The sequence below is a fragment of the Chanos chanos genome, chromosome 3, assembly GCF_902362185.1.
Source record: "Chanos chanos chromosome 3, fChaCha1.1, whole genome shotgun sequence".
Classification (NCBI taxonomy): domain Eukaryota; kingdom Metazoa; phylum Chordata; class Actinopteri; order Gonorynchiformes; family Chanidae; genus Chanos; species Chanos chanos.
The window spans coordinates 46,629,952-46,654,172 of NC_044497.1; the positions used below are offsets into that span (position 1 = coordinate 46,629,952).

General features: G+C 39.8%; 1 protein-coding gene across 1 annotated transcript in view; it reads right to left on the reverse strand.

Annotated features, from left to right (window-relative positions):
- hcn1 (hyperpolarization activated cyclic nucleotide-gated potassium channel 1) overlaps nt 1–24,221 on the reverse strand; it is a 61,444-nt gene that overhangs the window by 16,390 nt on the left and 20,833 nt on the right. The window contains exons 3-4 of the mRNA XM_030769194.1: nt 15,785–15,946; nt 4,770–4,988 (exon numbers count right to left, since the gene is read on the reverse strand). Of these exons, the coding sequence (XP_030625054.1) occupies nt 4,770–4,988; nt 15,785–15,946 (381 nt within the window). The remainder of the gene's footprint in view (nt 1–4,769; nt 4,989–15,784; nt 15,947–24,221) is intronic.

Sequence of the window (24,221 nt, forward strand, 5' to 3'; positions counted from 1 at the left end):
GTTTTCTGACAGAAAGAAAATAGGAGCAGAGGGACCATCCTCTGGATACTCAACCGTTTTAGTTGACTGCTGCCTCACTTCCAGAGTCAGGAACACAGCCAGTTAGTTTACCAAACCACCATGACCAACCACACCTGTAAACAAACCCTATCCTCTCACTCCACTGGCTGCCAGCTGAGGCATGAATCCCAGTCAACGTTAGCCAACTCACTGTAAAAACACCACTACTCATTATTTGAAAGAGTGGGCTGTCACTTGGTGTAACTCATTGATTCTAGCCCAGCTGCGAGAGGGTGATAAGGCTGGGTTTTGTTTGAGGCAAATTGATTTAATACTGAGCATACAAAAAAAGCATACAAAAAAGTTGGATCTGGACATTTTGTGTATGTGTGTGTGTTACTGGCATTTAAACTTTAGCGAGAGGGAGGGTGACAGAGGTGGTTCTGACCCACGCGAGGTCGAGCTGTCTTGACCACCTGATTTATAAACACATTGACAAAATATTATTAATACTGTCTGAAAAGCTAATCTCCCTTCATCCACTGAGAGGATTTTAATAAAGCTGGCTGCCATCGACTGGACAGATTTCCTCAGGGGGGAAAAAAAAAAAACGAAATGTTTCGGCAAAGTGACAGCAGGTCTTCTCACTGCCCTATGGACAGTGTCAATGTGTTGTTTACAGATGGAGCTCGAAAAAGCCACAGTCGCTGCATTATTAAGTAGACTCTCCCTTTCTCTCTTCCTATCCCTCCTCTTCCCTCTATTTTTCTATCTCTGTCTCTGTCTCCTTCCCTCCTCCCGTCTCTTTATCTCTCTTTCTCCATCTCTCTCTCTGTTCCTCCATCTATCTCTCTCCTGTTTGTACAACCCCCCACCCCTCCACCCAGTGTGCACGCTCTCTCTCTGATGTACAGCATTCTACCCCCTTTTGGGTGAGGAGCAGCACTTGACTCTCTCTCTCTCTCTCTCTCTCTCTCTCTCTTTCTCTCTGATGACTGGACTGTGATTCACGGGAATCCGGAGGGCTTAACTGATGAACTCTAATGAAGTCCACTCTGTCCTCTTCTCATGCAAAACGATGTGTGCTCCACTCCAGAAATGGACCACATGATCACACAGAGGTTACAACACATTAACCTTGCATTCCAGTGGCAGAATTCACAGATACAGCATGTCACTTCATACTGTTGTTTCCCAGATTGTCAAGCGATGGTTTATGAGACGTTTTTCTCACTCTATTTTCAGTTTATCTGGATCTCCATATTAATGCACCACACTGGATATGAAAACAACAACTAAAATCTAATGTTTTTTTATATAATAACAATAATAATAATAATAATAATAATAATAGTAATAATAATAATAATAATAATTACTTATTGTTGTTATTGTTATTGTTGTTGTTGTTGTTATCATTATGATTATTATTATTATTATTATTATTACACTAACTCCTGGTTTGGGCCAGATTGAAAAATGCATCATCATGGTTCGTTTTTTTTTTTTTTTCTTTCTGCTCCTTCTGTGTTTTTCCTCACTGAATCACTCATCACATTAGCTGTGTGGCCTGAGAGAGGCAGGGTTATATTAGATGTCAGAAACAATCCACCCAGCTTGTCTCCTAGCCTCCAGGGAGGCTCAGGTGGATACAATGAGTCCAGTGGAGGAAAAAAAAAAAGGTAAAATATAACCTCCCCTATGCTTCCCCTGAGCTGATCTGTTCTCCACAATTTCATAAACGCTCGTACAGGCAAAATGATTGCTGTACACAGAAGGGAATATTTGATAGCCTAATTCACAATAATGGAAATTTAGCATTTTTTAAAATGCTCTGTGAAATTTACACTGCTGAAAATTAGACTCCCGGTTAGATTCTTCATCCAAATGAAAATGAGGCTATCAGAAATGAAGAGATGATCTTATGTTTCACTCAATTGCCAGATAACTTTGGTTATGTACTCTATTGCATACAGCATATACAATTACAGGTGCTGCTGTGTGTTCACAATGCCTCAGCATCTTGAAGAAGAAGAAGAAGAAAAAAAAGACCTCATCTTACAGAATGAGAATGCATCATTTTTGAGCCTGTTCTGCTTTTTTCATCTTAACTGAATCTCTTGGATAACGGTCCGTCCATTTGAATATATAATACATGTTATGAAATGGCCTCAGGAAACCAGAGGTCCAGATGTGTGATCAAGGGTTCCCCATTGTGAGGATCTTCTAATCTGCTACATCTGAGGGGAACAATGGCTGGAGGGGGAATCCACAAACTCAAAGGCTGATTTCCACTCTAATGAATGACAGAATAAAAAATGGGCTGCCTATTGTGCTATATCTCCTAACTCAAGCGTCAACAAATGTATAAAAGACGGGGAGACCAATATTAAGGAAACTAGCCAATCAGCAAACGACCGGCTGCTGAATGAATGGAACAAACTAACAGTCAAACAGACAAAGGGTTCTGTTATCTAGCATATCATTTGCCTGGCGGAGCAACTGTCTGTCATCCGTTCTCATCAGGTGTTGATCAGAACCTGCTTCATAAGAGGCGTATAGTTCTCTGATCTGAGCTCAAACTGTATACTCAGATGAGGCTGATTTAAGACAATACTCCAGAGGCTGTACTGGATAATTACTAGGTGACTGTTGGGTTATATTAGATCTTTTGAAGGATGTAACTTATTCTTATCCTATCTTCATATGAGCAGATGTGGGCCATAACAGAAAGTTAAGGGTTCAACCATGTGGAAACATGGACAGTAACAAAATATATATTCTGATTAGCAAAAATACCTAAATTGAAGTTCAAAGGTATAAAAATGAAAGCTCTCAAATATGCTCAATGGGCTGGCTTGTACCTTCATAAGTACAGATCATTTTAGAGTTTTGCACATTTAAGATTTCTGATGGATTTGATTCTGGCTTAGGCAAACACTTATGTGAAAACTCACGTTAAAACGGTAAATGTCTATTCTGTCTATTCACAGTTCCATTAAAAATCGAGACATCACAGCTCTTTTATAACTGATCTACCGCCTGGACACGAAGTGGCAATGTGCTTAGTCATTTGAAGAAACAGATCTGACCTGTTCTGATATTTAGCGGTGACATGAGAACATTGAGAAAATTCACAGTATCCCCGTTGTTTACCGTTAGACATTTATGAAAACCACATTTAATATCTTTCTAAAGCCGAGCCAAATTCTAATCGACATTTGGAGAAAATGACAACAGCAGAGTGTCACTGGACCATGATGAACGCACAACGCCAGCGATCCGTCTCGCTTATTTGTATTGACCACACTCTGCCTGTAGCAAGGTCAGAACATCATATTCAAACCAATGATAAGGGCCAAGGCACAGGGTTGGTGCATGCAAATGAATAAAATGCTTGGTCCACTTTGGGCCAGTCGCATCATTGTCACAGTCAAGGTGACACTGCTGATGTGTGAGCAGCAGATAAGACGCCAGGCTCAGGCCCTGACAAAGAAATTGATGTGCATCTGTTGTCCACAGCTTCCTGTCAGGGAGTGGAGGAATCTCATTAGCTCAGAAACTCTCCTTACAATTGTCTTTGTTGTTGTCTAAAGTGCCTCTTAATAAATTTTTCCTCTATGCCATTATACTGCGTTATCCATTTTCTCTGGCCATCTTCAATTTAAAGATTTAAGGAGATAATTTAATAATCAACATGGCCAATATCTTTTTTTTGTGCTGAGCAGAAGAAAGAAATCAGAGGAAGATATAATTATCAGATATCACAGGGCTATTGTTATTGAGATGCTCTTTAGCTCTTTGCAAGGTTAATGTGATGACAATAAATTGCACCTGACACCTATCCATTCACAATTCTACATCTGAAAGAAAGGTATTAAATATGAAACACACTCGTTCACACTTTGGTGAAACATTTGCAGTACATATTGCGTTCCTAATTTCCCCTGTCCGTGATTCCATCCAAACAAACCCCAGATGAATCCTAAGCTAGCCCACTGCACCCTGGGTAAAAAGAGCTCAGTCTCCAGGAGACACAAGGCCCTGAGTGAGGGCTTGTGTTATTCCCAGCGGATAAATCCGCTTTTGAGCACCAGCGGATATAATGATCCATTGAGAGCACAACAAGCCCTCAAAGACAAGACGCTAAGATGAGGGATAATCTACCAATCCCTGGCCTCTGGCTGTCTCTGAGGGAGACACTGCCATAAAACGCCCATACTTTTCATATCAGATAGGCTCAATGAACTGTGACTCAGCAATGAAGAGTATTAGATGCGTAATGAACTAGCTCGTTATAATAGATTAGAATGTTTGGAAAGAGAGCGGAACAAAATGTAAATAAACCGTATACTATTGTCTATGAATGCTACCTCCACATGTACCAGCTGATGGGAAATTCCTTTAGACCCACCTTTCATGTATTACATGTATACCAATAACACGTCCATTGCATTATACAGATATGATATGAATGTGAATAATCTGTATTACACAGCCTGCATAACACATGGGCTACACTGTTGTAAGTTTAACACATGTGAAATTCATCTGTATTACACTTTACTCATAGTCAAGCCTGATACAGATCCGATCTGTATCATTGCAGATTAGAACTGGGTCTAAATGAGTTGTAAAACTGTTCTATTACATTAGTAATACATGTGTAATACATATGTGTAATACAAATGTCATAGGAAATGTAAAACATATATAACACAGACAGAATATATGTTTCCTGCTTGTGCACGAGAGGTTAGGGACCTTACCTTCTCCTGATATTGCCGTCTAGAGGAGTCCAGCGACTGGATGAGGGCAGTGGCATGACCCACAAACATGGCATAGCAGGTGGCACCGACGATCATACTAAGCATGGTGATCCAGAGGTCTGACATGCTGACAGGGGCACGGGCACCGTATCCAATACACAGCATGTGACTCATGGCTTTGAAGAGGGCGTAGGAGTACTGCTTGCCCCAGGAGTCGTTCTGCGTGGAAAGGAACAGAAACAAGGAGAGAGAGAAACAGAGACAGACGATGAGTACGGAGAAGTGACCAAAAGCAAGCTTGCGGGCACAGGCCCCGTATGACGGATCAGTGAGTTTCCTTACAACATCCTGTGTGCATACCCTTCATGCCTGAGAGAGCCACGCTACTCTAACAGAGCGATAAAAGTTCTCTCTCTCTCTCTGTCTCTCTCCCTCTCCCTCTCTCTCTCTCTCTCTCACCCCCTCCTTCTCTCCTCTTCCTCTCCAAATTTCTCACTCGTATGCTCTTTTGATTTTATACTGATTTTTTTTTTTTTTTTACTTTATGCTTTTCACTCTTTTATATTTTTCTATTTTCACTTCTCGTTTGCCAGTGGGTATAAAATAATTGATGTAAGGCTGTGCTCTGGTAATCAAATTCCATTACGTGCACTGGACAAGACTCACTGATGTACTGCCTCCTCCTGCCCCAGTGATCTGTCAATGGGGCTGACAGCAGGGATTCTTTCCCCATACGAATGAATGGCACCACCGCTTATAATGGGAGTCAGGCAGGAATACAAAACAGCCAGGGAAGTCTGACTGGAACCCATCATCCTCACTCGCAAGAGAGGAGAGAACCATTTGGTATGGACTGTTCTATAGCTGTGTCACGTCAATGTTTGCAGAATGCTGCTCTCATGTTATATAACTTGTTTATATGTTATGAGAAATGCTAAACTGAAAGTATACATTATCATGGGATTTCTGTATTTTTTGCAGTGAGATGGTGTTGACCCACAGACTGGAATGCTATGTTATCAAGTATAATAAGGTTATGGAACAAAATATATACTACATTTTATGAGACAGTCCATTACAAGTTATTTGCTTCTACTTATGCTATGTCTATAGATTTTTAGCAAAGCCTTGCATATATGATTGCATTGTAACAGTCTGCTGTTTATTTTTAGCAGTCTCATATACATACTGAAACTATACTGAACCAGTGTAGAATGATTCAAGAAAGCACATACAGGGAATGGAGAAAGCACATCCATAAATATATTTTTTCATGTATAATTGATGACATGTTTCAGACCCTTTTTGTTCATCTTGGTCTGTGTCTCCTGACAGAGGATCAGTATCAGTGATACCCTTCAGGCTAACTAAGGGTGTCAGCTGTTCTATAGCACTCTGGCATACACAGACACACACTCGTGCGAACATACAATAGCAGTGTGTGCATGCATCTACAGGTGTGTGTGTGTGTGTGTGTGTGTGGGTGAGTGAGTGGGTGGTTATACACATTCCAAGTAAAATATTTCATTGAAAAAATGCAGCCCAAGCTCACTTTTTTTTTATATGTGGATTGGTAAGTTACAGGCCTTTTAGTTCTTAAGTTGCTGACTGTTGGCATCGTTTTGTATTCTTTGAACAGAAAAGTGCTGAGGAAGCTGTGATATCCTCACAAAGAAAGTACACTCCTTCTGAAACAGTACAGTAAATCACCTACTGTGCACCTGCCATATTCTACCATGACACACTGCGTATATCACATCCTCTCTCGCCCATACATCAACTCTGTCTTGCGTGTGCCAGAGAGAGATAGTGCGTGTGTGTGTGTGTGTGTGTGTGTCTGAAAAATCAGACTTTTTGGTGATGCCGCGCAGAGCATAGTCACATTCTTCCTTCGCAAAAGCACGGCTCCATCATGTAGGCAGTTGTAATGGTGAATTTATGGCTAAATTAGCCCCATCTCTGACTCACCTATTAATACCAAATCTAATCTTCATGCTGATTGCTTGTTTCTTTCAGAGACTGATGAGAAAATTATCTGATAATTGCGTGTGCCGCCATCATAAAAAGAAAATCAGGCCTGGACCAACTGTGTGCTCACGGATTTTTGCATTAGAATTAAATCAGCAGCTGTGTTCAAAGGCCAGGGGGTGACACAAAAACTAAAAATATCGTCCTCTCTCCACTGGAGCCATACCAACTCATTATTTTTTTACATACATAACACACACCGGCTCAATGATGTATTATATAGAAACCTCAACTTTTATTCAGCATGCCAGCAAACTTTCCTGAAAGTGGCAGAAAGTTTTAGAACTGAAGCCTTAGATCTATGACCCCGATAATACAGCATCTTCTATCCAGTGCTCCCTCACAAGCAATGAAACATTCCCCAGTTTTCCCCAGTCTTTTTGAGGATCGCACCTTGTCGCTGTACCTCCAGTGTCTCTGTTGTTCTGTGTGATTAGCACTACAGATGGAATTAGATTAGATTTCAATGATTGCATGTCTTCTTAGAGTAGACCAGAGCATCACACCCGGGCAGTGGAGAACAGTAGCCTCATTAATTATTACTGGAGAGCTCTTGCTTTAGTGGAAAACACAGCATTGATTTACCATGAGAGTATCCAGGCTCAGACATTCTACTGAGTGCGAAATAAACTAACCTACCAAATGCGGGGCTGTGTCTCCACACTATGGGGTTTCTACACAGTGCAGCCAAAGCTGTAAAGGGCAAGGGAAGATGTTACATGCTTGCGTGTGTGTGTAAAACTCTTGTCTCAGTATATGTATGTGCGTGATGTGTTTGTGTGTGAGGTGTGAGTGGGTGTCACAAGAGATTTTGTGTGTGTGTATGTGTCTGTGTATGTGTGTGTGTGTGCCTATTTGTGTCTGTGTCTATGCATGATGCATGAATGTGTGAGAAAGTATGTGTACAATGTGTCCTAAATCATGTGTCATTATGCTAAATGTGTACAGCTCTTGTTGTTTTCAGCTGAGCTAGTGGGAAAAATGACCTGACCAAGACACTCTCACACACACATACAGCCTAACAGAGTGTTTTGTTTTTCCACTCTCTGTTCCTTGTAGATAAAATTAGCCTGAGATAACTCAGACCGAGGAACACTAGATATCAGATGGACAATAAAGTGTCAGCATAATAGCTGTAAATAGCTTTACATGAGCCAATCCTGAAATGCCCACTCACTGCATGGCTTTTAAAATCGCACGTCACTGTCAATCATCCTGGAGAATCTGTGCCAGATGGCCCCAAATGCTAAGCAATCTTTTAAGCCCCAACAAAACCACTCAGCCAATCAAGTGCTCCCTTGAGTTGGTCACATGGGTTAGCTAATCAGAAGGAAATCATTCAGGGATGAGGAAGAGTCCACGTCAAACCTGTTTTAGAGGGAGTGTCATAAAAGTTTGAGATACTGAAGTGGAAGAGACAGTGTGATTGCTGAGGTGGTCAATATTTCTCATCTATTCTGGACAGAGAGAGAGAGAGAGAGAAAGGCAAGAGAATTGATGGGCCAGACAGACTAGCAAGGAAAAAACCCCTTCAGGATGAAAGATAATATTGACAAATGGTGCACTTGTTCTCGATGCTGGAATAACGTTTGATAAATCTAGCTTAAGCTTTAGAGGTGTCTAGTCTGCCTAGTTTGGCCCTGAGATATGAAAACATTTGAGGAGCCATAATTATTGGTGGAGTTTCTGGAAATATGCTTCTTACATATGATTAGACCATGGTGGAAATTTGCAATGTTTTTGTGCATTATGAATGTTTTTGCAACATTTGTCTTGTGTTATGATTACATAAAAAAAAAACCTTCTCAATTTGCAAACAAGAAGTAAAAGTGAAACAAATATTTTGTTGCATTTCTAAATCAACACTTTCTAAGATTTTAACACGCCTGTTTTAAAACACCTCCATTTGCATATGTAATTAAAGTCTGCCAGCTGTTCATTAAGGCATGCGCGTTTCTGCTTATCAATTGCATTATAAAATGTCAATCTGCTCACTTTCTTTCTCACATTCTCACATACACTGTAGTCCTAGAGGCACAACTCATCTGAGCGTACCGACGTCTATAGCAAAAACTTAAACATAAATTGAAGAAAAAAAAAATCCAGGTAAGCACATAAAAGTATACAGACAAAACCACTGATTCTGCCAGAGCCGGTGAGTCAGCAAAGAAGGAGCTCGGTGGAATGAAAGGATATTCCATTAGAATGAACATCAGAAAGCTGGCATGTTGTATTCTCTTGCAGCCGAAATGTTTTTGGTTTTTTTTTAATTTTGTTTGTTTTTCCCCCAAAACAAGTTGGAAGACCACCAAGCTTTCACCAAGTGACATTTGAGATAAAAAAAGGAGGGTCAAAGAATGCCCTCAATAGCTTGCTGAAGATTAAAAGCAAACCAAACTTTCAGTGTTGAAGAGTTTGCAATAGAAGATCAAAACAACTGCGATGTTTGATGTACTTAATTTGCTTCATCTGAATCCAGAACTGACTTATGAATGAATAAAACTGAATAACTTATTAAAATTGAACTGAACACAAAGGGCAATTTTATTAATTGTATTGATTGATTTTACCAGTCAAAAAAGCACTTAAGAGAAAAATATCAAACCCGAGGGGCTTGAAGAGGCTTTGACTGTTTACAAAATAAATCATATTCTATGTGACATTAATCCTGTCAGAAATCCATTCTAAGCTCACAGATGGCAGGAATGGCAGTTTTACAATGGATAAGCAAGATGCCACCTGAACCAAATAAACAAATAAATGCATATACACATAATACATACATATTTCCTAATCATGTCAGTAGTGAAAGGGACTTTAAAGTTCTGCCACAGAGTGTACTGAACCCTGGGAAAATGCCAGTAGATGAATTTAGCTTTTCAGTTGATGTGTTTCTTCCATCAAATCAAGAGGATTTGTAGAGCTTTTAATTTGGTCTGGCAATGTTATCTCTTCTTCAAGTGCAGCGTTATGGCGTGGAATTGACTCCTTTGCAAGGGTCTGTCAATAAATTCTTGGGAATATACTCTTTGTGTCTACAAGAGCGATTATGACAGCAAGACAGGGCTTGTAAATCTGCTAACAAAGATATTTTCTTCAACCCACTGGCTTAGCTAAGGTAAGAGAGTACAAGAGCTGCAGCTTCATCAAAGTCTGAAGTTTCAAGATAAGATCATTTCCTGAATGCCGTGCATAATAAAAAAAAAATTGTTTACTTCAAACACCTGTGAACTTTTTGTGTGGAGATTAAAGGTTAGAGATAACTAAACATGATTGCATTTGGAGACACATAGACCTCTAAACTGCAGTTATGAAAAATCTGGTGACAAACTGTTCATCAAAATTAAAAACAGCAGGCCTTCAGTCTGGGAATGAGGGTGCTGTGATCCAAGTCTGCCTGCTTTCATTGAAAATAAGCACACTACGACCTCCTTTCTCAAAGTTTAAGCCTCCTACCATATTAGCTAATGAATTAAACAATAGAAATTTAAATGAGGCTGGGGGAAAAAAAACCCCTGTCTTAGTGACCCATCACCAAATACACCTAATAAATTCTGCAGCTCCAGCACTTTTCAACAAAGCAAGAAGACAAGCTCTCCAAGAGCATGCAGGTATCAGTAACCTTTAAGAAATTGGGGTCAAGCGGAATGTAAGATGATGATGGTTTTCATAATGCCCATAGCAAAAAAGGTGTGTGGTATATTTAGTAGATATGGAATAGCACTCGGACAGAAAACGATAAGGATTTCAGGGAAGTCCAGACATATAGGTTTTCCTGCACCAGTGACTCCACCACCCTCCTCCATATTTTGATGTCTGTGTGCGTGTGCGTGTGTGTGTGTCTGTGCCTGTGTGTCCGATGTGTGTGTGTCTGTGACTGTGCCTGTGTGTCCGATGTGTGTGTGTGTGTGTGCGCACTTGTGTGTTACGTATGTATGTGTGTTTGTCCGTACATGTCTGTGTGTACGTGTGAGGGTTGGCTGAGAGTTAGTCCTGGTTCAGGGGGCTAAAGTGGAGAGTGTTATCATCCTCTGTGATTAAGTAAAAGCAGCTTGCTGCAGGCCTTGGCTCCTCTGCCACCATTAGTCATGAAGATAATCAGCTTCAGTCCCATACAGACCCACTCAGCACAATCTCCATCACAAACTCCCACACATCATCCACACTCTGTGTGTATGTGTGTGTGTGTGTGTGTGTGTGTGTTTGTGAGTTTGTGTGCGCGTGTGTGTCCTGCTATGTCACACCTATCTGCCATAACTTTCCTGTACAAACAGATGCAGGACCAGTACTCTCATCCTGTGATTTAACGCCAGTAGAAATGTTGTCAAACTGACAGGAAGATGAGAGTGAGTATTTATAACCCTTGTAGAAAAAAAAAAGTTTTCATTTTCTATTTCCTGTTTTGTTGTCGCGTACGGTGGTGGTCGTGATTTTTCAGAGAATCTTATTAAAGACAGATTTGGCGAGGTCGACTGGCAGACACGGTGTCTAGACTGTCTACAGAAAAAAAAATTGGGAAATGAAGAAGAGCGTTTAGACATAAAAAAGAAAGAGGACAAAAAAAACTGTTTAAAAATTCCACTGAAAATGTTAACATGGTTTGAGGGAATGAGGGCCGGAACGTCAGCCTGGCTCTGGGTCTTTTGCTCTGGTTCGGCTGAGTTCCCGTCAGGGCACTCAGGCTTCACACTGGCCACATAAGTGATCATGTTTAAACCTCCCAAACACCAATCGAAGATTTTTGATTCTTTGCACAGATACAGAAAGAGCCAATTAGAGTAGAACACTACATTAACCGTGCACACGGGGGGGGGAAGATCTCCACGGAGTCAGTCGCAAGACTCCACCCACAAATCACATCTGAGCCAACAACATACACTGACAAAGTGGCTTTTTAAATGGAGCCTATTTAATTGATAAAGGGTTTAATAGTCCATTTGGAATAAAACATATATAACTTTCATAAACACCTGAATCGGATTACAGTAATAAGATAAATTGTGATCAGAATGATAATCTCTTCAATATTAGCAATGACAGGCCATGTTTCACAGCTTGAATACTTGTTAAGTTTTATAACCTGAAAAGCTACATACTGACTTTTAATTAAACATTTTAAACAGATAATCTGCTTAGTGTACGTTTCATCTGAATTAATTATTATTTAGACTGCAAAATATTCCATATTCAGTGACTTGTTCAGTAGCACATTTACAGTCTTATGATACTAACATAAAATATATGCATTTTTCTAAGTAAGTAATATGAATGATTCATTGAAAATCTCCACAAAGGGAATGTGCTTTATCATAATACATGTATATGGGAAAAAATGAAGCACATAATTACTGTTTGGCAGACGTTAAAATCATCTTCATATTAAATTTATGGTGCCTACTGTTGCACACATAGCAGACACATCTATATGGGCTGCATCCCACACTTCCATGTATTATTCAAATATACCAAGTTAATTACAGCAGCTGCAACCTATACATTGCAGTGGCTGTCTTCAAAGAGCTTTCACTCTCTGAAACACACAGACTACACGTATCCCATACTAATAATCCTGACATCGATTCTGGGATATTTTGTTAGGGACACTTGTACAAGAATCTCTGAGGAAGCCAAGCAATCCAGCATAACCTTCAGAAAGTCAAGTACAGAAAGTTTCTTTCCGTCAGCTAGCCGCTGTGAGGGCAAGAGTTATTGGAAGTTAGGGTACAGAGTTGTAAGCATGTGGAGGGACACTATAAGGAAGGGCTGTTATTCCCTATAGGAAGGTCAGTATTACTAACTCATTTGGCTGCTGTAGCTGACAGGCAACCTGCAGCCTCTGTAATGTAGTCCACCTATGACTGCTCAGTCTGCAGGCTCCTGTTAGTAGTCCCCCTGCTGGGCTATTAGAGCGCGTCGTGCCTTTCATATGGTGAACCTGAATTATAGCCCAGCAGGGTCGCCCCGTTCCTCCACAGACCCCCCACCCAGAGGGAGAGAAAAGACAGCGCAAGATACTCATTTTTTTATCAGCATTGGATTTAAGGGAGACGTGGCGGCAGAAAGGTAAACACGCTGGGTGTCATTTACCCAAAGTCGAACAAAGTCTTGACTCAAAAGGAAAGAAAAGAAAAGATTAAAAAAAAAAAAGAAGCAGAGGAGAGCAGCGAGGGGATGTTACAGTGAGTAAAATTACACGAAAGATAGCAAAAATCAGATCCTTTGTTTTGTTCTGAGGGGCTATTTTGGAGGCAACAGTGTTGAAAAAAAAACAATAAACAAACAAAAAACAAAAAGCCAGGAGACTAAGTGACTGGAACGATTTAAAGACGGTTGATGTATTATTTAGTGCAACATTTTAGGGAGGAGGACGGGGAGTGGGTCGTTTGTCTCAATCTGCTTAAAAACCCCCTGAGTGAAAACACATCACATCAAACGGATGTTAAAGTGAGGGCTTAATAGCTGGATCATCTTGATATTTAGCTTAAGAGACTGGTCTAGCAGGCATGGTGACTCAGAATGGAGAAAAGTGGGTAACTTTCCTTAGTTCCCAGTAGTCTTGGGAAAAAGGATGAGGTATATGATGGTAAAAAGTAATGACAGATGTACCTTCAGTGTTCTGACTCTTAGCAGTGTGTGTGTGTGTGTGTGTGTGTGTGTGTGTGTGTGCGTGTTTGCTGCAGTACAAGAACCTGGGGCCAGCATTTAAAATCCAAGCTCAAGGGGACAATTTCCAGTTCCTCTCTCATTGCTCTGAAGGAGAACATCCAGGGGCATTTGACCTCTCTCACAGCAGAGGGAGAGAGAGAGAGAGAGAGAGAGAGAGAGAGAGAGTGAGATTCGTGTGACAGGAATTATAAGAAAATCTGTTATGTATTAATTCCTCTTACTTCTCTCATTTTCATAAAACACAGTTACCCACTGTACTCATTTACACTATAATCACTGCATGACAAAAAAAAATAAAGTGGAGCTGAGAATTGACCAAAGAAACAGCCTCACTGACTTCACACACTGACACTCTTTTGGGGTTTTGTAGGTCATGCAACATTCCTCCATGGAAGTGAACACTTTGATCTTGCTGCAAGGTATATATTATGTATATTGTAAAAAATTGCTAACAATAATAATCGGTACAGCAGCCAATCAAAGCTGTGACTATATATTTGTGCATCTGCATAGAATGCAGAAAGGTGATACACTAAATTAAAGGAGCAATTATTATTTCTCCTTTGAAAATTACTGACAGTAATGTGTGTGTTTTGTAACATACAAATCCCAATGGATGTATGCGGAGTTGTACATAGCGCCTATTTTAAAATTCACCAGGCGTGACTGCACTGCAACACTTATGAACCTTAATGTGTTTTTCAACTCCACAAGGAATGGAAAGAACACAATGAAAAAGCATTCAACTCTCCACATAACCGCTTTAGCTCCTGTTTAGAGCTCCTTCCTGTGCAGGGAAGATCTGTCGGTGTGGGATTGGAGGAAAAGCAAAACTAAATTGAGACAGATCACAACCTGGGCCAGCAGTGCCACTGCACAGAAAGCTAAAAAGGGTTCTAAAGACTATCAAATGATTTTAGGTAGCACTGTCTCTTTGGTGGACGTGAGGTGAATTTAAATTGCGGTGGTAGTTTCACAAAACCAGTCTGAACCAAACTGTGCCTGCTAAGCTGGGTGATTTGAGAGGATTTGCCAATTTCAAAAAAAAAAAATTGTATTTTATTGTTGAGATTTAATCAACTTTTTAATATGTTTTTTTTTTTCCTTTCATTTGCTCTGGAATGTATCTCGCATATATTTAGACAATAAATTCCATGCTCATCATTGCAGCTAAGATGTAATGTCTTTCTGAGTTCAAAATTGACAAAACATTTCATTTCATTAATGTATTTGTCAAATTTTTGCTTATTCAACGCACACAGATATCACAAAATGTCACAACAGGGACTTCATTCAAATGAAATCAAACACAAAAAAGCTCAGAATGGACAGATGCTCCTAAACGCCGCATAATATCTCAAAGTTCAAAATCTGTCCTGTTAAATCTGTCTTTTGGAAAGATATTGTTACGTAACTTTGTATAGCCATATCTGCCCTCTTATCTAATGCAATAGATGCTAAACTGATTTGTGTCAGATATCAAACAAAGCAAAGAGATTTTCTTCTTGTCCATTAAAAAGTATCTGTTTATCTCTGCATCATAGTATCCTCATAATCTTTCTTGGTGGAAAAGCATTGTGAGGATTTGCACTAAAATCATTTGATGCAACTACCATCATGATGTTAAAACAATTATGTTCAAGTAGCTGTACTTTTTGGATGGATTTATAGAGAAAATTGCTTCTGATGCTGAATCCTGGTCAAATACAACCCTGAGCACTAATGTGTTGGAACATGTTTGCTGCTTTGCTCCATTCCACACTTTCATACAAGTAAACACTTGCGGTCCATTTTGAAAAGATATATATGGCTTAAACCAAAGGTTTAATACGGAAATGTGTGTAACTATTTGACCTTGAGGATTATGACTTGAGCAGAGTAATGTCTGAAGTGCAGAGAAGCCAAAAAAAGTCTTAATCTTGGCATTTGTGGTGGTCCATCTTTTGTTAATATGATGTGTAATTAAAAAATCCTTTCCAGCCATCTGCTATTATGATAGCAGCAACACTCCCATTTGGAAAAGGTCAAGATGAAATGCTATGCTATGTTCAGTTCCAAGGCTTCCAAATTTCTGCCGCAGTGATAAATTTCAGCCTGTAAATAGCCTAATATTTGTATAGGCCATGTACCGACATTTTTATTGGGGTGGAGTATTTACTAAGCTACTCAAAACTGTTTCAACGAGTACCTGGCACTCTTTTTGAAACGCACTATATCTCGAACATTGCGGCAAATGAGAAATATCTTGACTGGCTCTAGGGACAGTGAAGAAGAAGACTAAAGTAAATGAAAGACAGTAAAAAAAAAAAGGCAATACTTACAACCATACCGTTGAGCGACACCCAGCAATCTGGAGGGAAGTCCTGGAGAAGAGGTACCAGGAATTGCAGACACCCATCCCAGTGGCAGAGTAGCAGCATCATCCCTATTAGATTAAAGATTCTTACCACGGCACTGGCCAAGTCATAGGTCATATGGAAAATCTGTTAAGGGAACAGAAAAGAGACGACTCAGTCATTGCAATTACAGCCATTCCCCTTTTCTTCTTCGTACCAAACCTGGACATCTCAAAGTAAGATTTTTTTTTTTTTTTTGAATTTGTGATGGGCTAACTATTCAGAGCAAAAGGTATTTTGTCCGACCCACCACACTTTGATATACCGACAACAGGTCACTGTGAGTATTTTTTTCAGTCAGGAGATAATGGAGATGAATGTGTTACCAAAGGCTGATGTTTAAAATAAGGGAAAATAATCACCAGTCCCACTTTCTCAGATTAAACAATGAAGGTTTATCGCAAACTCTGCGATTCAGATTGGCTGTCTGGGTAGACAAATATCATACACTATGATTCTTTTGGGAGCACTGAAATTGTTACCCCAACACAACTGGAAAATTTATGTTCCCCACAGTTTGTATTAATCCCCAGCCTACTGCATAATTCCTTATTTTTTATGCTAAAAACTGACAGAATTTGTAAATCAGTCATCTTGCAAATGAATGCTCCTGAACACCTCTGACTCAATAAACGTTGTAAACCAAAACATCAACAACAAATTGCACTGAAGAAAAATGCAGAGTTAGAGGTTTTCATATATATATGTGTGTGTGTGTGTGTGTGTGTGTGTGTGTGTGTGTGTGTGTGTGTGTGTGTATGTGTGTGTGTGTGTGTGTGTGTGTATGATAAGTTATATGATAAGTTCATGATGTCTACATATGTTCAAAAGTTCATCAACATCATTCAACATGATGACTTTTTTTTAATATTGTTTTTGAGACACATGACCTCTTAGCTGAAATATGTAATGCCATATTTAAGACAACAGTAAGCATATTATTATCACAAGAAAATAACATTATTAGCAGCATATTTGCACATTTGTTTCATCCATCCTCTGAGATTAGGTAACATATCTCACATCTACAAGAACACACTTTAATAGATCTCAGTAGTGCTGTACAGTACAGTGCCAGCTGCCCTACCATTTGTATCTACAGGAGGCAAAAAATACAGGCTGCTCCATGCAGGGTATGGGTAGAATGTGGAACAAAATGAGACATAAAAACAGAGAGAAGGAGAGAGGGGGAGAGGAAGATAGAGAGAGAAAGAGAAAGTGTCTAAACCATCTCTGCTGGGACAACATAGGAAGATCTGAGAGAATTACGTATATGCAAACAGTCTTTGGTGGAGATGATTTGCAGAAATAGAGAAGAAGAGTAAAAAGAATCCTATAAGCCCTGAAATACCAGTTTCACATTTGTCTGTCTTCAGCTGCTAAAATATAAAGTGAGGTTGATAGCACAGCAAAGAAAGTAGAGCAAGAGGGAGGGAAACAGATTGGAAAAGATGTCCACTTTTTTTTTATGGGTTTCAGACTAATATGTTTCTGACTACATTCCGTCAGAGGAAACTCCAGCTTGTAAGCCATGATATTACATGCATTTCTGTTCTAATTTCGCTTTCAGCCAACTTTTAAAAAATACATTCATTCAGATTGGATATAATGGAGAACACGACAACAGCCTTATTATGGTAATTTAATTTCACTCTCAACAAAATCAGGCTTACCTCGCTATGGTGACTTACATGCTATATGTTTTTTCCCAGCTTTGAGAATAAATAAATACATTTATGGAAACATTGCACTCCACTGATGTGTGAGCATGACGAATTTAAACTGAGATGTACCAGTGAGATGTACATGTGCACTCAGGAATCCAGGTGACACTTATTCTGCCGATTTGGTGAAGATTAATTTCTCTGAGCAGGGGCTGTTATTGCTGTTTGGTTTTCATGTTCAGAGTTAAGTCCTGTGCTCAGCTCTAATACCTGCTGGTGTGAGAGATGAGTGTCAGGCAGGGTGACTCGACATGAGCACAGGGACTACTCTGACTGGGTCCTTTAATCAGATGAGCCCTCTTTACAACTGATTGAAATCTGCGGCGTTAGTGAGCAGGTTTGAACAAAGCCTTACCTCTTGTGCTTGCGTGGGTATGCTGCAGGATTCACACAGTCTCATTTGCATGAAAAACCCATTACCCCCCCCCCACACACACCCTCCCGGATGGTTATTCCATTATACATGTTGGCAAAAGCTCAACATTGAGGGGGGGGGGGGGGGGGGGGGTGAATCTGGAAATGTTTTGGCAGCCTCAAAGTGACTGGTTTTGCATGATAAACCAGATTTCACTCATTCCAAAGCCCCTATATACTGTCCACCAGCTCCATTCTGCCCAATTAAAACCTGATTTGAAGCTGGAGGTAATTGTTATCTATTTTTAAGGTGATAGGATTTCTCTCTTCCTAAACTGCTCAAATCACTAATGCATGAATTTAATGGCATTTTAATAGGCTCGTGTGTTATGGTGCTACACACGACAGTGATAGATTAAGAAGTTAATTTTATGCTCAACAAAATTCTGAGGAATGGTGACCTTTTGTCTCCAGGCAGGTTTTTATTTATTTATTTTGTTTAATTGCTACACAGAGGCTACACAGAAGAAGTCTTTATGAAGCATTCATATGATGCTTGGATTTTATTAACCTTAGCAGAAAATGACACATGGAACTGGAACTCTGTAAGAATACTGAGACAGGGCTCAATCATTCAAATACAATTTCACTGTGACCCGGGTCTGCCTCAGGGCTGGTCAGTTCAGCCCTGACATAGCAAGGACAAACAGTATTGCACATAGGAGTTGCTGACATGGGAAGACCCTCAATATCACACAGAGCTGACACGGGAAACACCTCCAAAAGGACTCCATACACACAAGGGTGAAACATACAGTATCATTAGTCTTCCATTTCTATTTGGCTTCGTACCCATATTGTACCCATTTTCTGAGTTTAATAATATCTCTCTGTAGTAATCTTCCAAGCATGAGGCTATCAAAATACAGTCTTTCCTAGTATAACCACACAATGTCCAAAATGAGATTTCATTCCTCTGGGAAATAACTGGAAGACACTACACTTTTGTGTAGCGTTGTGCCAATGTCTCATGCGTAAGCGCAGCACACATTCTGGTTAAAGATGAACATTTACGGAGAATTGATTTACACTCAAGGTTAGTGGGAGTAGGACAAACGGTACGTTCAGGATCAGTCTGTGATGTCGGATTGCCTTTTAACCCTTTTTAGGCGGTTTCACCCCGCAGAGAGCATCCAGAGTTCACTACAGTGACTTTCATAATATCCACGTGCAAAGCAATTCAAAATACAGAGAGCAGTCTAATCATTTCATGATAGCTAATGCCAAAAAAGAACAACATCGCTCCTAGTAAACCGCTGATGTCTCTCAAAATCAGCTACATAAGCAGAAAGCCGGGCTGGAGAAAAACAGATGGCCGGAAAGGCTGCAGAGGGATGGAGGGAGAGGGAACAGAGGGATGCGTATGATAATAATAAGAGGAAAAGAGCAGGCGGACAGCTGAGTCAAAGGATGAGAATGTCAGAGCAGACCTCTGGGGCCCTGCACTTTCTCACTATCAATTATCGCTTCTTCTTCTCCTTCGTCTTCTTCTTCTTCTTCTTCTCTCTCTCTCTCGAAAGCCACATACTTCTCTTCACCATTTCTACCCCCAATTTCAACGATTCTGGCAAAGGAATCTTATGCTTGTCAAGATCTCTCTCCTGTTTATTCTTATGCACTCGTCTCTTCTGTCCTTCGCGACACTCCTCCGCTTCAGCCAATCATTCCTTGATTAACCTCACTGGATCTGTCACAAGCACTTAATGTCACCGCAGCACTTTATGGTAACATACACGCGTGTGTTCTCCGGGTATGGGTGAGGGACTGAAAGTGTCATCAGAAAATATTTTTAAAAAATGGAATAACCGATCCAAAATGCACGACCGTGTACAAACACACCAACACGCATTTGCCCACACTCTGTATTGCTGGCATTATCCTGCACATTGTGTCAAGGTGAGGGCAGTGCAGGGTTCAGAGAGGTCAGCTGAGCTAATGTAGGAGCCGTTGTGTGTAACTCTATTAATCTGCTAGAGAGATACAGTAGGGAGGTACAGTGCAGTGGGGCTAAAATTAGTCGCTGGCTCAAAGGGTGCATGTTTCACAGCTTGCTAATGCTGAGCCTTCATTCCTCTCTATGAAGGCTGCTCTGTCTCGCTTCACACTCCTGTTTCATACAGAGCAGAGAACAGAGAGAGAGAGAGAGAGAGAGGGCAAAAGCGTCCTAAAGGACTGAAAAAATTCATGAAGTAAAGTGGTTGGAAAAAACAACACAGGGAACTGCATATGGAACTATTTGAATTGCTAATGCTTCACACCACTCTTTAGATCCAGAAAGACTCTGACAGGCCTGTCTGTACATTCATCGTCAACAACTCATAATTGAAAACATAACAAAATGGTTGTGAAAATAGTGAGCTGGACCAGAAAAAGGCTCCTACACACGGAAAACAGGCTTAGCATTACGTTTAGTTTGACTTTGCACAGAGTAAATGGTCCGTGTCAGGCTATAAGCTTTCAGGATCTGAACAACCTTCCTGCAAAACCTTTCTACTCTGTAAGGTTAACGTATGCAGAACAACATGGAAAAGTCTGGGAGAGTGCTTGACGGTTCAGGTTTGATGTATACGGTGGCTTAATAAATGGACAAAGCTCAGGAACAGACTCACAGACTATTAGTTCACCACTCTAGCCTTTTCTGCTGATCTAAATGTTATGCAGTTTGCATTCATCTTCTATCTGTCGTATTTGTGAAGATGGATTTATGTTGTCTCGTACAATCTCACTCTCCGTCACTGTTCCCTCAGGCACAGTGTGAACTATAGCCTGATAACGCAACCGGATTTGAAAGGGGAAAAGAAAGATTTCATAGCTTGTCCTGAACAGATTTGTGTACAAACTCTTGCTAATCCTCATTAACAAGTTTATTACACAAGTCTCTGCACAGCATTCACAGTGGAGGAGTTTTCAGAATTAACAAGATGATTGTGAGAGAGACGGGTCCATTTAAATGACACACAAGGCAGAGTGTAGACGTGGAAAGACAGAGCCCAGTGCAAGCCTTTAAGGGTTTAAATAGCTGCTGTTCCGGTAGCATGAGAATGGAAGAACAAACGCAAACACTGACCTCTGTCCATGATGCAAATGGGCTGTTAACTTAACTAGGCATGTTGTTATCTCATTGGTTAGACTCAGATCTCTCTCTCAGGAAGTTTTGAATTAATAGCATTAGGGTTACCAATCTCTTAATGCGTACACAATGCCCAATGCCACAGAATGATAAACAACAAAGATGTCTCCTGATCTACGTACATGAACCTTATGCTGCAATGCAGGAATGAGAATTTTGCTTTACCATCAAATCCAACTACGCAGCATCCAAAATGTTCTCTCTGCATTTTTAAACATTTAAATTAGACATTGCAATGGGTGACCTCCATTAAAGGTTATGACGGATTAACTGTAGACTAATTGCAAAGATTAAATCCACCACTGATTATCATGTTGAAGGATGACAAACCGTTTCCAGGAAAATGACCTAAGCTTCAAAATGCCTCTAAAAATCCCTTAACATTTTAATTTTAACGTCGTGTATTACGGTACAAATAGAGTCCTTACAAGAATAAAGAACATAGAAAAAATCACAAACAGCTGGAAGCGTTCAGTTGTGTTCCTCCTCTGTATAGTCTCTGAGTTCCTCTGTGATTGTGAGTGGGCCAGATGTGTGCTGTGAGGGAGTCTTTCCACAATCTAATGTAGCAAATGAAGCAGAATATGAAGGATATGTGACTCATAGCTTTTGCTCTACGGGATGTTTTACTGTTACTGAAGCACATGATTGTTTCTATTCCTCCCTTCCACAGTACAGCAGGGAAATGACATCAGCACTCCTCCTCACAAAGCGCCTCTTCCTCACAGACCTCCTGCAGAGCAACAGAGAACTGGCCAATCTCAGAGCAAATCCAGAAGCTGTGTCCTGGAGCCTGCAATAACACTCTCCGATTCAACACAAGACATACTTGATTTAACATGGACACACAAACGCGTGCGCGCGCACACACGCACACAGCTCTCTGTGTCCATCAACCCTATATTTCCACAAGTTTTAGTAGCAATTTTTTGCATTAAAATAACGCATGTGTTAGAATTGCTTATTGTTACACCGTCTGACAACCTTATTTGGATTTACTTTTGCCAAAATCAATCTGAATCAAAAGTTATCTAACAGAGAATGTCTGTCAAAGTGTAGAAAACAGTAATTTGTGTAGTAGTGACTTTGTAATATAAATGTACATATAGATAAGCATATTTTGTGTATGGGTCAGTTTTTATGATGATAAAATGTTAATTTCAGCATCTTGGTTTTCATTGGTGAAATGCCCAAGGATGTCACTGCTGTCAATCATGTTACGGCTAAATGGGGTTAAGAGAGTCACAGCTCTGGCTGTTGTAATTCACTATCTCTGGTCAAGAGTGAAAATCATTCAGATGATTGATGGAAGCTAGTCTTGAGTAAGCCCTAGGTTTGTATAAGGAAGCAGGACAGTGAGAGAAACACATGATGACACCACAGCAAAAGAACAGAACTAAAATGTTGTGTTTCAATCTTTATTTTGAGGTTATTTTAACTTTTTGACATTTAGAATAGAGTCGATAATGCGACTACTCATTCTCTTAACTAACGTTCAAGAGGAGGCAAAGGAAGTGTACCATTTTTGACACACAGACTGTAATATTCAGAATGGTAGATGGTTCAAAACTCCAAACATTTTAAATATCTTTCCTTATGTGATTTTTTTAAATATCAGGCCAGTTTAAACAAAGAAGATGTATTGATAGAAACTGTTGAGTCCTCCATATTGTGTGTAATCTGGTTGAATCTGTTTTGATTCGGTCTTGCAGAAGGTGGGGAAACAGCATCTTTGACTAATGGTCGTATGCTTTTGCATGGATTTTAAAGCTATTTTTATTGAGACATTCTCTGCATTGTACAATAAAAACATAGATACATATTTATCTCCTGAAAAAACGGATCTGAAAAATTGAGTCAATGATTTCATTACAAGGAGCATTAGCATTATATTGGAGGAAAATGATCATTATACGGGGGAACAGGGTGAAAAAAGGTGAACCTCCCCTAAAAACCGTGATTTCTTTTATTACAAAATTCCAAACTGCTTTGCATATCAGTGATTTACACTGTACTTTTTAGTTCAGTTCCCTGGATTAAGTCACTTCTCTGCAGAATAAGTGACCTCGTGATCAAATTAAGGGTGTTTTCTCTGATGAGTCCAAACAGTAATTTAGTGACTACACATAATTAATTAAAGGTAATGTAAAGATCAATAGAAAAGGCATTTTGGTTCTTGCGCTTCACAGAGTAAGGTAGCAAGCACAGAGAAAAGGTTGCTCTGGTCGAGGTTTTAATACACTGACTGGAGTGAACCTGACAGTTTGATTATTTAGCATGAAAAGGACGGTTACAGAGGGAGAGGTATACTGCTGCAGGAAAGGTCAACTCACAAAACTGTCCATGCAACAATAGAACAAACAGATTTTTCAGAAAAACACACAAAAAAGGAAAAAGGTCTCGGACGGAGCGGAGTAGCAGTCAGAGTTCAGTACTTCATTGTTATTGTCCGCATAGATGGTTGTAATTAATTCTAATAATGCTCTGTATCTTTTGTTATCTGTAACTGTTACACAGTGTTTTTGTTCATAGTAAGACAGTAGCTATTTTGCCATAAACTGCTATTTTCATCAGACTTTTGCCATTACTGTAATTACATAAATATGCTATAGCTTGACAGTAAGAAGAATTTGACAAGTAATGTCTTCTTGTTTTAACATACTTGAAGTGTTTTTTGTCCAGATTTTTATAAGTCTTGGAGGCCTTTCCCAGGCCTCTTTCAACTTATATGCACATTTGTGTGTGTATTATCACAACATGTTACTGATAGACATCCAGCTTTAGGCCGATTTATAGTTTATACAGTTGCCATAGTAAACCTTTTTAAAAGGCATCTGAGTAATCTTTTGGCCATGAGTGTTTGGCCTCTTATTCTGACCATTTACTACTAATCTTACAGGGATTACCTATGTTGTTTGTTATTATTTTTTTTTTATTTGTAGTATTACATAACTAAAAATAAGATGAAGTATAATGGAGAACATAATTCTTTCCAAATGCTGATCAGCAGCTCGGCGGTAAACGCGTGGCATATGTATGCATCTTGTTTGCCTAATGGCGACAGTGTTTGTTTGCGGCTTTTCTCTCCCCTCTC